The 14,633-nt window shown below is 48.6% G+C and overlaps 2 protein-coding genes across 2 annotated transcripts in view; both read right to left on the reverse strand.

The window, feature by feature from the left end:
• Positions 1–9,204, reverse strand: part of ccdc149a (coiled-coil domain containing 149a) — a 14,122-nt gene extending 4,918 nt beyond the window's left edge. Inside the window, exons 1-10 of the mRNA XM_079757890.1 lie at positions 9,099–9,204; positions 8,055–8,216; positions 7,588–7,629; positions 6,888–6,995; positions 6,394–6,510; positions 5,260–5,432; positions 4,632–4,704; positions 4,471–4,546; positions 2,480–2,624; positions 2,279–2,355 (exon numbers count right to left, since the gene is read on the reverse strand). Coding sequence (XP_079614016.1) covers positions 2,279–2,355; positions 2,480–2,624; positions 4,471–4,546; positions 4,632–4,704; positions 5,260–5,432; positions 6,394–6,510; positions 6,888–6,995; positions 7,588–7,629; positions 8,055–8,216; positions 9,099–9,149 — 1,024 coding nt within the window. The 5' untranslated portion in view covers positions 9,150–9,204. The remainder of the gene's footprint in view (positions 1–2,278; positions 2,356–2,479; positions 2,625–4,470; positions 4,547–4,631; positions 4,705–5,259; positions 5,433–6,393; positions 6,511–6,887; positions 6,996–7,587; positions 7,630–8,054; positions 8,217–9,098) is intronic.
• Positions 9,205–9,532: 328 nt separating this feature from the next.
• On the reverse strand, positions 9,533–13,594 carry LOC307090880 (uncharacterized protein; the record flags this gene model as incomplete). The annotated part of the gene is made up of 6 exons (XM_079757678.1): positions 9,533–10,576; positions 10,804–10,901; positions 10,995–11,124; positions 12,832–13,052; positions 13,131–13,294; positions 13,546–13,594. 6 exons carry the CDS (start codon positions 13,592–13,594, stop codon positions 10,324–10,326), a joined length of 915 nt encoding a protein of 304 aa, XP_079613804.1. The 3' UTR covers positions 9,533–10,323.
• Positions 13,595–14,633: the final 1,039 nt, after the last annotated feature.

Here is a 14,633-nt window from a genome sequence, read left to right on the forward strand (position 1 = left end):
CATAAAACTCCATATCACGGAAACAGCCAAGGACACTGGGAGGAGGAGGAGGAGAGGCCATGGTCCAGCACACACACACACACACACACACACACACGCGCGCACACACGCATGCGCAAACACACACAGACACACACACACACACACACACACACACATGGGGACATGCACACAAACACACGCACACACTGTCTGGCTCTAGTGCAGCGCTGTCTGCTACCTCTGCTGAAGACACGCCCCCCGGGCCTAACTCGCCCAACAACACACCCCCCCCTCTTTGCCGTCCTTTTGGGAGAGACAGACAGACAGAGAAGAGAGCGAGGGAGAGATACAGACAGACAGACAGACAGACAGACAGACAGACAGACAGACAGAGCGAGAGAGAGATATAGACAGACAGAGGGACAGACAGAGAGAGATGTGAGTGGGGACAGGGTTTCAGTTGGGAGTGTCATGGTTTCCCCGCTGTCATGTGACCCATTGAGGGGGGGGGGGGGCGGGGTGGGCAGTGGGAGGTGCTAAGGGTTGAGCCAATCACATCACAAAGCCTGTCCAGGATTCTCCATCACTGTCATTGTTCATTTTCCAGGGGGGGGGACTCCCTTACTTATCCTGAAGTAAAACACCTTTCTCACTCCGGGACGCGCCGTCGAGCCTCCTAACCCCCCCCCCCAGCCCGTTCATATCTCATCAACACCTCAGATAATCAAGTATCTCTATTCGCCATCACTCGCCACCTCGCTAACGACGGTGGACGGCGGCCGCTGGGCTCCCCGTCTACAGATTCCCTAATAACGCCACATTCTCCTAAATGTGTTTGTAATGTGTGCAATCATTTCCAGTAATGGATGCTTGTCAGTTTTTATGGCGGCGGGAATGACGGTCTCGTGACGGGCCACTTCCACCCAGCAGCCGGCTCTGCCGTCTCTGGGCCCCTCATACGCGGAGCAACACCCCCCTCTGGTGGTCGCGCCCAGAACCGATTTGATTTGAATTTGCTTATTGTTGCTTTTTTTGACGTACCGAATGTATTCCGAGTCGAAATACGTTCTCACTGATTTGTAAAAACAAATTCAACTTGGAGCTGTTGAAGGAGGACTGCTTTCCAAAGACATCGTCAACATAACCATCAACAAATCATATCATGCGATGATTGCAATCATCGCCTCTCTGCAGCCCGTGACCTCTTGAGCTGTGGTGCTTTGAGACGAGCCGTTTGTCTCAAGAGTCAACGACCGGGCAGAGAAGCACGGGGGAAACAGCAGGGGGGCTTCAATGACGCCAATTGATGGTATCATGGCCACCCCACGCACACTGGGTGAATGTGTGTGTGTGTGTGTGTGTGTGTGTGTGTGTGTGTGTGTGTGTGTGTGTGTGTGTGTGTGTGTGTGTGTGTGTGTGTGTGTGTGTGTGTGGGAGGGGGGGGGGGTCAATCGGGCGGACACATTGGAGTGGTGGGCATGAGGTGGCGCCCATTCTGGGTGGGTGCCCAGAAGATGCTTGGCAGGGCCCAGTGAAGGGCATGCATGGGCTAAGTGGGGCAGAAGGAACACATACTCCCAATTCCCAGGGACACGCAGTAGGTCAAGCCTGAGACGCAGCCGAGAGAGGGAGGGAGAGGGGGAGGGAGGGAGGGAGGAAGAGGGGGAGGGAGGGAGAGGGAGAAAGGGAGAGAGAGCGGTAGGGGGAGAAGGAGATGGGAGAGGGAGAGAGAGAGGGAGGGAGTGAAAGAGAGAGAGGGAGGGAGGCGGAGTGAGGGAGAGAGAGAGAGAAAAGGAAAAGGGAGAGAGGGTTAGAGGGGGAGGGAGAGAGAGAGAAAGAGGGCGAGTGAGAGAGAGAGGGAGGGAGGGGGAGGGAGACAGAGGGAGTGACAGGGTTGGGGGGGAAGAGGGAGGGAGAGGATAGAGAGGGAGAGATGGAGAGAGAGAGGGAGAGACAGAGAGGGAGAGACAGAGAGGGAGAGAGCATGCGAGAGAGACACACACACACACACACACACACAAACACACACACACACTCATCTAAATAAAAGAAAATAAATAAAACAATTGATCAGTCTTAACCTCAGCTCTGAGCCTCGGTCAACCCAAGCAGGGGTGTAACCACGGAGCGCCCCACTTCCATCGTTCAGCAGTACCCCCCTATTACCCTCCACACAGATCCATCCCAGTGTGTGTCAGTGTGTGTCAGTGAGTGTCAGTGTGCGTCAGTGTGCGTCAGTGTGTGTCAGTGTGTGTTGCCTTGTGTACAGGGTGTGATACAGGAGGGAGGGGGGCACCTGGGAGACTCCAGAGCCCGGACACCTCCAGGGTCTTCAGCTTCCTCTCCAGACCCGCCACTCGGTTCCCCAGGATCCTGTGGAGACACCACACACACACACACACACACACCCGGGGTCACACCGGAACCTCTGTCTGGTTTGGTGTGTCTCTGGTGCTGGACCACCAGGTTCTTCTCGTGGGGGGGGGGGGGGGCAGACCTGTTGGTGTGTCTCTGGTGCTGGACCACCAGGTTCTTCTCGTGGATGGTGTCCAGCAGGGCGGTGGCCAGGGCCTTCAGGTCGCTGATGGACTGGGGCGTGGCGGGAAGGCTACAGCCCCGCTCCTCCAGGAGCAGCTCCTGGACTGGGGGGGAGGAGGTCAGGGGAGAAGGAGAGAGAGGAGAGAGGGAGGAGGTCAGGGGAGAGAGAGAGAGGAGAGAGGGAGGAGGTCAGGGGAGAGAGAGAGAGAGAGAGGAGAGAGGGAGGAGGTCAGGGGAGAGAGAGAGAGAGGAGAGAGGGAGGAGGAGGTCAGGGGAGAGAGAGAGAGAGGAGAGAGGGAGGAGGTCAGGGGAGAGAGAGAGAGAGGAGAGAGGGAGGAGGAGGTCAGGGGTGAAGGGGAGAGAGGGGGGGAGGTCAGGGGAGAGGGAGAGAGAGATAAGCGAGAGGGGGAGAGGGGGAGAGAGGGGAAGGAGGAGAGGGGAAGGAGAGAGAAGGGGAGAGGGGGGAGGGGGGGAAGGTTAGGGGAGAGGGAGGGAAAGAGAGGGATGGAGAATAGGTAAGAGGGGAGAGGGAGGGGGAGGAGGATGAGAACATGGCATCATGGCTAATTAAAGACACAATTAAAAAAAGACGGATATCCGGCAATAGCTCCCGGATGATAATTACTCTCAGCGCGTGGAGGGAAGCTTCACACCTTTGGGTTTAGTGTGGTTGTTAGGCTTCATTGGCTGTGTGCTGTCCTACCCGGGCCGGGTCATGGGGGGACAGCACCTCTGCTACTTAAGGGACAACGCCGCACTCAAACGGGAGAGAAATGGAAGCGAGCAGCAGGAGCAGAACACTGAGCGGGCGACGAGGACAGAAGAGAGAGGCGAACCGATGGGGCCGGAGGGGGAAATCAAACGAGGGACGGACAAGAACGGAGCGAACGAACGAACGAACGAACGAAGGTACAAAACGAGAGGAGCGCAACGGAGTCAGACGTTTAAACGAGGGACCGGGGGGTTTGGGGGCGAAACGAGACGAGACGAGAGACAGACAAGCGGTGGCGGGCGTGCCACACACACATTACAGCGAGGTAGCCGTCGCCGGGTAAAGCACACTTCCCGACCGCCTCCCCTGGCTCGTTTTTCCCGCCTCTGCCTCACTTGTGCTGTCAGCTGTCAGTCAAAACGGCCTGCTACTTGCACTGAATGGGAGGCTCCCACTGCTACACATTAGTCTGTCGTTCCAGAAGCTGTTTGTGGCTTTAAAACAACTGGGACACGTCGATTTTGTTAGTGGGAAAATCGAAGTCAGAGTTGCAGGTGGGACTCTGTTTGTCAAAGCCGTCCGTCTGCTATTAGTGGGTGATTTGCTCTGGGAGAATATCTGGGATCCGGTTGACTGTGGCCAATCAAAGATGTTGACCGCTCCCGGCTCATTTCTGACCAATCAGGTCATCTCTTGCCCCGATTGGTTCGGTAAATACACCTCACCTGTTCATCACATAGGCACACATGCCGCAGAGGGAAGAAGCAGAGGGGGACTGCGTTTGTTCATTTTCGTGCTCTTTCTCGATCATCAAAGTCCCAACTCTTCTCTTTATTGGCCCTGCAGTGGTGGAACCAGCTCAAGAACTCAAGACTCACCTGTTCAGAGTTCACCTACACTCTTCATAGCCACCCCCTCCCAGCCCTCCTACTTATTGCATGTTGTACGTCCTGGCACTTAATGTACGCACTTATTGTATGCCATACTTAGTTATAGTACTTAGTTGTGTAGGATCTAATCCTAGCTATCGTTGTTGTGTACGGGGAATGGGTTAACCTAGTGATAGTTAGTGCTTGGCACGTGGTTCTTTGAACATCCTGACTGTACTGACAGCGATATATTGTTGATCCTCTTTCTTCTGACAAATGTACTTATTGTAAGCCACTTTAGATCAAAGCGTCTGCTAAAAGCCCTGAATGTAAATGCAAATGTTTCTCTTCTGTGATGGTTTTATTTACCCTGTTTGGCGGAGAGAACGCCGGTCAGTCCCACGCTGGATTGCCCCTGGGGGAATCTCCTCTTCTCCAGGGCGGTCTGAGTGTGTGTGGGGGGGGGGGGATAGCAGTCAGCGGGGTTTCTGCGCTGAGCGATGAGCTGAGACACGAGCGAGCGGTCCTACCTTGTACTTCACGATGTTGGTCTTCAGGAGGCTGACCTCCTCCTGCACTTGGCCGAAGCGCTCGTGTAAATACCTTCAGACGGAGGGACGGAGAACCAACGAGGACAGCCCAGTCATGGGTTTGATAGGAGTGAATGTATGTGTTGATTGATAAATAGAAAACTATAGATCCCATAGAATTCATATCTGATGTTATGTTTAGCTTGGTGAGATACATTTTCATGAACGTTATCTTTATTTTGGATTATTTCATTAATCAATTAATGTCTCGATGGGATTATCCAAACACAAACACACAAAAACAGATGCATACACATTCACACACACTCACACACACACACACACACACACACACACACACGATCCCGTCATCATCTCACTCACTCACTCACACACACACACACACACACCCCCCCCCACACACACACACACACAGAGGATCCCGTCATCATCTCCTCACTCACTCAATCACTCTCACACACACACACACACACACACACACACACACACACACACACACACACACACACACACACACAGAGGATCCCGTCATCATCTCCTCACTCACTCAATCACTCTCACACACACACACACACACACACACACACACACACACACACACACGCACCTGTTCTCGGTGCAGAGGGCGTCCAGGTCGAGGATGGGGTCCCCGGGGGCCCCCAGGATGTGGTTGAGCTCCCCGTTCAGGCGCTCCGCCTTCTCCCGGAACGCATCTCGCTCCGCCTTCACGTCCTGCAGCTCGTCCGCCAGGACCTCCACGCTCTGCTCCGCCTCCACCACCTGGGGGGAGGGACCATGAGCCGGGGTTCCACCACCTGGGGGGGAACCATGAGCCAGGGTTCCACCGCAGGAACCGTCCCCAGGAACCTTCACCAGGAACAGGACCCGTCCCCAGGAACAGGAACCGTCCCCAGCAAGCACAAGAACCGTCACCAGGAACCACAGGAACCGTCACCAGGAACCACAGGAACCATCACCAGGCTTCACCAGGAACCACAAGAACCATCACCAGATACCACAAGAACCGTCACCAGATACCACAAGAACCGTCACCAGATACCACAAGAACCGTCACCAGATACCACAAGAACCGTCACCAGATACCACAAGAACCGTCACCAGATACCACAAGAACCGTCACCAGGAACCGTCACCAAGAACCACAAGAACCTTCAACAGGAACGGTCACAAGGAACCACAACCAGAAACCAGGTCCTCTCACCTGTAGCCCCGCCCTCTCACCTGTAGCCCCACCCTCTCACCTGTAGCCCCGCCCTCTCACCTGTAGCTCCACCCTCTCACCTGTAGCCCCGCCCTCTCATCTGTAGCCCCGCCCTCTCACCTGTAGCTCCACCCTCTCACCTGTAGCCCCGCCCTCTCACCTGTAGCTCCACCCTCTCACCTGTAGCCCCGCCCCCTCACCTGCAGCCCCACCCTCTCACCTGCAGCCCCGCCTGCTGACCTGCAGCCCCGCCCTCTCACCTGTAGCTCCACCCTCTCACCTGTAGCCCCGCCCTCTCACCTGTAGCCCCGCCCCCTCACCTGTAGCTCCACCCTCTCACCTGTAGCCCCGCCCTCTCACCTGTAGCTCCACCCTCTCACCTGTAGCCCCGCCCCCTCACCTGCAGCCCCGCCCTCTCACCTGTAGCCCCGCCCCCTCACCTGCAGCCCCGCCCCTCACCTGTAGCCCCGCCCCCTCACCTGTAGCCCCGCCCCCTTGCCTGTAGCCCCGCCCCCTCACCTGTAGCCCCGCCCGCTCCAGCTGTAGAACCAGGTCCTCTCGCTCGTAGGCTGGGAAGTGGCGCACACCCACGTCCTGGTCGCCAAGCCGCTGCCGCGTGATGCTCATCCTCAGGAGCTGCCCGGTCGCCACGGAGACGGAGGGACCAATGGGAGAGAGAGAGGGAGGGACCAATGGGAGAGAGAGAGGGAGAGAGAGAGGGAGAAGGGACCAATGGGAGAGAGAAAGAGGGAAGGACCAATGAGATAGAGAGATTATATGGAACAGAACATTTTAAATGTTCTTTGTGTGTGTTTGTGTGTTTGTGTGTGTGTGTGTGTGTGTGTGTGTGTGTTTGTCTGTGTGTGTCTGTGTGTGTGTGTGTGTGCAGAGGGAAGAGGAAGGGAGTGTGTCAGTGTGTGTGTGTGTGTGGTGTGTGGTGTGTTGCGTGCGTGCGTGCGTACGTGCGTGCGTGCGTGCGTGCGTGCGTGCGTGCGCGCCTGGCGGCGGTTCACCTTGTTGTCCCCCTGGGCGTCGCTCAGCCTCTGGGTGAGCTCCTTCACCTCCTCGGCCTGCTTCCTGCCCCGCTCCCTGGAGTCTCTCAGCAGCTGGGCCAGATTGACCTGGGGGGAGGGCCGGTGTCGCTCCATCATCATCATCATCATCATCATCATCATCATCATGTGACACACACACACCCGCCGGTCGGCTTGGTCAGCATCCACAATCATTGGGCTAGACCTCCGACATCAGTGACATCTACAACACCCGCCTAGTCAAAACATAGTCGCAGATTCGTCTCACCCCGCTGATTCCCTTTTCACCCCTCTAACATCAGGTCCAGGTCCACCCGGCCCTCAGGCTGTGAGGGCCCTTAATGGCCAGCCACACTCCTTATCTGCTCTGCTTACGAACCTATGTCCCCCTCCTCCGGGGATGTAAATGCATCAGCACTTGGTCTTAGCTACTTATTTGTTCATTGTCTTTTCAGACGCACGTGTCTATTTTTTATGTGATGTCTTTTGTGTGTGTCCAGTCAGACTTGTTGCCTCCCTTTTTCTGTGTGGTCATGTACTGTCCTGTGTGAGCCGAATCACCAAAATGAATTCCAGACGATTTGTGTCGTTTGGCAACATAATAATAAAGGCTTGAATAAGCTGTGTGGCCGGCCGCTGGACTGTGATTTGGCGGTGGCGGGACTTGGTAACCACTTACCAGGTGGCGTTTCTCTGGCGGCAAGGACGGATCGCCGCCGTCCTGAAATGCACAACCGCGATTCGGGATTATTGGATTTGTGTTGTTTTTTGTTGAGGAAAAGTACATTTTAGTTTTTGTGTTGACATTTGAGACTCAAAAGGGGAATCGAACCGCAATAAACGAGCCCCTTAAAGCGCTAACGCCTGGGTTTGATAATAAGAGGGTGTGACGGGTGGGTTGCTTTTGTCATTACTGTCAAATTTGAAATGGCACTGTAGTTAATTTTGATATATATATATATATATATATATATATATGCCCAACCCTGGGAATGTTTGTTGAAATAAGACAAACTCAATAAAAATCTTTTGATAAGCAAGCAATCATAAAAAGAGGGGATGGTAATGTGTGAAGAGGCCATACTGGAAGAACCGGAACCAAGAGGTGTAAAAAAGAGCAATGTCGCTTGTGTGTTTCTTCCTCACGATGAGTTCTCTGTACTTCTTCTTGAGTCCCTGGTGGCGTTCCCGGAGCTGGTTGGCCATCAGCTTATACTGGTCCCTCTCCTGCTGGCAGTTATCCAGCTCCTTGGACAGGATGAGCAGCGCATCCTTCTTACTCTCCAGTTTACGCTTGCACACTAAGAACTGGCCAGCATGTCCAAGAAGATTCGTGAAAAGATTAGTACGTCCGTTGTTGTGCAAAACAATTGTATCACATTAGTTAGTCGTTAGCAAGGGAGGTTTGGCGTTAGATTAGGGCATCGTTTTAAAAGGCATAATTCAATTTTTACCAACTTATTCAGGTGGAAGAGTTATTAATATTTACAACACTGTTATAAGCATATTATGTTATGAGTGAACATCACCCTCTTGTGAAAAGCAAAGTAAGATATAGTAATTGTATCAATGATAATACTGATATTAACAAAAAAAGGGTTAGAAAAAAACATATAGGCCTAAACGACTTTAGGTGCAGCATATTTTTTATTTTATCTTTTTTAATTTAATTTTACAATACTTTATTGTGTTCATTCATTCAATAGTGAAAAAACAGTGCGTCTCGTAAACATCGCGAGAACACAAAAATATATAGAAACAAGGAGAAAACATCGCGAGAACACAAGGACGAACAAATTCAGTCCCGCAAGGATCGCGAGAACATAAGGGTGTTCTCGCGATCTTCACGAGATAAACTTTTGGTGACGCGATGGTGCGGGAAGGAAAGGCAGAGTGCCAGTGCTCATATCCCAACAATAATGATCATTCAGTTCAATGGTTAAAGAACAGTGCGTCTCGTAAACTTCGCGAGAAAACAAGGAGAACACAAAAGAAAAAGAGATAGCAACAAGGAGAGCAAATCGCGAAAATACAACCATCTCGCGAGAACACAAGGACAACATCCCAAGAAAAGATAGAAACAAGGAGAGCACATCGCGAGAACACAAGAATCTCGCGATGTTTTCGAGATGCACTGTCGGCCGGTCCCATATGGAGCAGAGATGAAAGCAGATGAGTGACAGCGCTCACCTCGCACACCAGCCCCTGCCAGTCACTCTCCGTCCTCTTCGGAGAGTGCATGGTCTCCTCCCGCTGAGATAGGAGCGGGTTATGAAGTCCTCGACTCTCAGTTGAATCTCTCTCTCCCCCGTGCCTCCCCTTGGCGTGACGTATCCCCACCTCCGTTTGTTTACCGTGTGACGTCACGAACCGTGGGCGTTGTCATAAGCGGATGTGGGCGTGTCATACGCGGATGTGGGCATGTTGCCGGAGTGAAGATTAATGATAAGATAACTTCGATTATATAGCACCTTTCAGGGGATCTTAAGAAGCTTTATACATCGTAGATAAATTATTGATAAAGAACAAAAAAAAAAATTGATATGATTAACTCGCTCTTGTTTAGCAGGTGAGTTTTATTTATTTTTATATATATTCACACAGAAGTTTAATGAATAGGATATTTTCATTTATTAAAACCAGTTTCAGGTTTATCCACAAATATAGCAGCAGAACCTCGGCAGAGATGGATCAGACTACTGAATCCTGAATGTATTATAATGAATACAAAGAATACAATAAATTCACATTCAACATAATTAATTCCCCATGTCTATTTTTAGTTTTCTAAAAACACATGATTTAATTGAGCATTTGACGTATAAGCCAACTCCAGAAATGTGGCTGTTTTTATTGATATGCAATTGCAAGAATACAAAACAAGTTCACACGTTATGCATGGAGGGATAAAAACAAAGTTTACAAAAAACGGACCGCAGAAATGCCGCTCAGGCTCTGCATTTCCTGATCTTTACACACGATGGCCCAATTTCCCTTAGCGATTATAGTGAGGCCAAAGCTCAGCAGTGGCGTCTGACAAAGTATATAATAATATTCAAAATGATTAAAATACTACATGTTATTATTTCAATTCAGAGCTTTTCAATTTAGTTAAAGAAACTTTAAAAAGTCACACAATACAAGAGTAAAATTATGAATCTGTATGATTATGTATGTAATCAAAAAGCTTGTTCTTATGCAAAAAAATTAATTTGTAACAAGATACATAAATAGTTCTCACTGTAGATAGTTGATTCCATTGACACAGTCAGGGTATAAAGAAGACAAATTAGGAACCGCGTGGATTTAGACAGATCGGTGCTTTTATCTAATGCTGCAGAAGGAGACGTTTTCTATGATGGAACTCACATCCATGCTTCACAGCGTCCCCCCCACCCCATTCAGACACTGACAGTCATGGTATGACGGTGACTGAATGGGGGGGACCTCCTGACTCCTGGACAGGCACAGAGAAGCCTGGAGCCCGGTCCTCCAGGCTGAGTGTGTTCATCCCACCACCGGATGTGAAGTCCTCCTCCTCCTCCTCTTGAAACATCTTTCTCAGGCTGGCCCTGCTGTTCCAACCTTTGTTTTTGGCAAAAACGTAGACGCCTCCGAAGAGATCAGGAAATATGGCCATCAAATCAATGTGCTCTGCGTCCTCAGGGCTGTAGAACATAGACAATATGATTATTATAAATTATCATTTACAATAGTATCAATATTATGTTATAATCTATGGTGCTCTGAAATACATCGTGTCTCAATAGTTGAGGGTTTCCAAATATCTGTAATCGAACAAAACATTACAATTTCATTGTATAGAAATGAACCAGGGTTAGTGAAGGTTATTAATTCAAGGATGTCTGCAGCCCATCTGATGATCTTTACTTACTAGTGTTCAAGGAGGTTGCGTATGAAGCGAAGTAATCCTGCAGTGTTGTCAGAATACTTCCCTTTGCGGTCCATCTTCTGCACCAACTCCGGTGGAAACTGAAACAGTATCAAATCAGTTTCAGTGTCTCTCTCTCCCTCTCTCACAATACAAATACACAAATACAAAGAAACAAATGACTTCTGCTTCACCTTGTATTTCCAGTCCTTCCAGCTTGCCTCCCCTACATCCCGATCCAGTTCATCCAGGAGGCATTTTTCCGTCGCTTTGTAGTTTTTCACCTCCTCTTCATTGCCAATAATTTTTAAGTATTCTATTTTTCTAATAAAGGATTCACATTAAAACATTTGCAACAAAAGTCAAAAAAACCTCAGCAATCAATCTCTGGATATACAGTGGGGCAAAAAAGTATTTAGTCAGCCACCAATTGTGCAAGTTCTCCCACTTAAAAAGATGAGAGAGGCCTGTAATTTTCATCATCGGTAAACCTCAGCTATGAGAGACAAAATGAAAAAAAAATATCTAGAAAATCACATTGTCTGATTCTTAAAGAATTTATTTGCAAATTATGGTGGAAAATAAGTATTTGGTCAATAACAAAAGGTCATCTCAATACTTTGTTACATGCCCTTTGTTGGCAATGACAGAGGTCAAACGTTTTCTGTAAGTCTTTACAAGGTTTTCACACACTGCTGCTGGTATTTTGGCCCATTCTTCCATGCAGATCTCCTCTAGAGCAGTGATGTTTTTGGGCCTTCGCTGGGCAACACAGACTTTCAACTCCCTCCAAAGATTTTCTACGGGGTTGAGATCTGGAGACTGGCTAGGCCACTCCAGGACCTTGAAATGCTTCTTACGAAGCCACTCCTTCGTTGCCCGGGCGGTGTGTTTGGGGTCATTGTCATGCTGAAAGACCCAGCCACGTTTCATCTTCAGTGCCCTTGCTGATGGAAGGAGGTTTTCACTCAAAATCTCACGATACATGGCCCCATTCATTCTTTCCGTCACACGGATCAGACGTCCTGGTCCTTTGGCAGAAAAACAGCCCCAAAGCATGATGTTTCCACCCCCATGCTTCACTGTAGGTATGGTGTTCTTTGGATGCAACTCAGCATTCTTTCTCCTCCAAACACGACGAGTTGAGTTTTTACCAAAAAGGTCTATTTTGGTTTCATCTGACCATATGACATTCTCCCAATCCTGTTCTGGATCATCCAAATGCTCTCTAGCAAACTTCAAACGGGCCCGGACATGCACTGGCTTTAGCAGGGGGACACGTCTGGCACTGCAGGATTTGAGTCCCTGGCGGCGTAGTGTGTTAGTGATGGTAGCCTTTGTTACTTTGGTCCCAGCTCTCTGGAGGTCATTCACTAGGTCCCCCCGTGTGGTTCTGGGATTTTTGTTCACCGTTCTTGTGATCATTTTGACCCCACAGGGTGAGATCTTGCGTGGAGCCCCAGATCGAGGGAGATTATCAGTGGTCTTGTATGTATTCCATTTCCTAATAATTGCTCCCACAGTTGATTTCTTCACACCAAGCTGCTTACCTATTGCAGATTCAGACTTCCCAGCCTGGTGCAGGTCTACAATTGTGTTTCTGGTGTCCTTTGACAGCTCTTTGGTCTTGGCCATAGTGGAGTTTGGAGTGTGACTGTTTGAGGTTGTGGACAGGTGTCTTTTATACTGATAAGGAGTTCAAACATGTGCCATTAATACAGGTAAACAGCCTCTTAAAGAAGAAGAAGTTACAGGTCTGTTACAGTCAGAAATCTTGCTGGTTTGTAGGTGACCGAATACTTATTTTCCACCATAATTTGCAAATGAATTCTTAAAAAATCAGACAATGTGATTTTCTGGATTTTTTTTTTTCATTTTGTCTCTCATAGCTGAGGTTTACCTATGATGAAAATTGCAGGCCTCTCTCGTCTTTTTAAGTGGGAGAACTTGCACAATTGGTGGCTGGATAAATACTTTTTTGCCCCACTGTACATCAGGTGTCAATTCATATAAATAATCAAAACGTAATACCTTAGTCTGGACCAGAAGAAGGGATGGGCCAGGCATTGTTTCACTGTAGGCCTTTCTTTAGGATTTTTGTTGATCATCCATTCAATGAGATTATTTGCGATCACATCTTGAACATGTTCAAGACTGTACTGGCCGTGGTAAATTTTGAACTCACATTCAAAGTCTTGGCCAAAAGGATGATGTCCTCCAGATAGGATGTAATATGCCAACATCCCGGCCACCTGTATGAAAAAGGAAAACAATTAAAAAAGAAAAGTATTCTGAACACACCAATATTTTTACTGAAAAAAAAAAGAAACCTGTATGTCTGCGCTTATCTTGCATGGTACATCAACGTATTTATCTAGATTCTCTGTGGCCATCCAGCACTTTGTTCCAGCTCTTGTTGTGTGCCGGGATGTCTGCCCTTTGGGCAACGTTCTGCTGATGCCAAAATCAGCCAAACGTGCCTTGCGAAGAACATCTGCAAAATGAAGATATCATTGTCCACGATAAGACAATATTGTTGTCATAAAACATAATCCATAAAAAGTTTAAATGCAAAATGTCCAAATTTCTTACCTAACAAGACGTTCTGTGGTTTAATATCCCGATGGAGGATTGGAGGAGTCTGACTATGTAGCACACTCAAGCTAGATAAAACCTCCTTAATAAGATTTCTCTTCTGTTTTTCTCTCAAATCAGGTTTCAGGAATTCCTCCAGGGTGCACTCACACAGTTGAAGTGCAAGGTAACCAAAGTTAGTATCTTTGGCGTAGTCCATGTATCTGACAATATTTTCATGTTCAAGCTCTGGAAGTCTTAGGTATGATTCTTCGTTCTTCAGCACATTGTCATTAGTTTTAGACATCCTCTTCACTGCCACCTCAGTGCCATCCTCTCTGAGGCCAAGGAACACCTCAGTTCCATCGCTCCCCGTCGCTATGCGGTATTCTTCATCGTTCACAAACAATATGCTTCCAACTTTGATGATATCCTCACTTTTTGAGATATTCTCTAATTTCTCTCTCCATCTCTCACTTACTTTGAACCACTTCTGCTCTTTTCTAAATGTGGTGTTGCCAGGTTGGAGATCATTCGCAACAGATAGCTGGACAGAAGCTGTGGAGAGGTCACTTGAAGCATTGTGCAGTTCATCGTTCTGCTCCCCATGTTTGTTTTTTCGCTTCTTCTTTTTTTTCTTTTTCTTGGGTGCCAAAAGCTCTTTATCAGCTGATACGGAATCTTCTAATACTGCGCTTGGGTGGACTAAATATTTCTGCAGGTGCCTTAAACTTTTTTTGAGATTGTCATCCATCCCCATTTCTGCAGATGTAAGAATCGCTTCAGGCACAGAAGTTAACCCAATCGATGTAAACATTCTGTTGGCGTGTTCAGTTGAAACAAGGTTTGCAAAAATACCATAGGCATACATTGCAGTTGCTGTATGATTATTGATTAAAAATTTAGAAATTCCTGAGCCTAAATTCTTAATGAAATGCCAACCCCAGTCATCTTTCACTTTGGTTTTCTGTGCAATCACATAGAGTGCAACCACAAGAACATTTGGTTCCTCTGGAAACCACATTTTTGTGGAAAGCAGCTCAAGTAATTTAGGCATGAAAGCCAGTGATACATTATTTGGTATCTCTGTCAAAGTGCAAAAGACAGAATGAAGATTCTGAACAACCAAAAGCTGATATAGGTTTAAAAGGTTTGGAAAGTGTTTGACAGCCTCCTCAATGTATTGGTTTATCTTATGGTTGTCCCTCAGCCACTGGATACTTTTACTATGGTATTCTGCCTGCTTTAGCCCAGTGACA

Source organism: Pollachius pollachius, assembly GCF_949987615.1.
Source record: "Pollachius pollachius genome assembly, chromosome: 20".
NCBI lineage: Eukaryota > Metazoa > Chordata > Actinopteri > Gadiformes > Gadidae > Pollachius > Pollachius pollachius.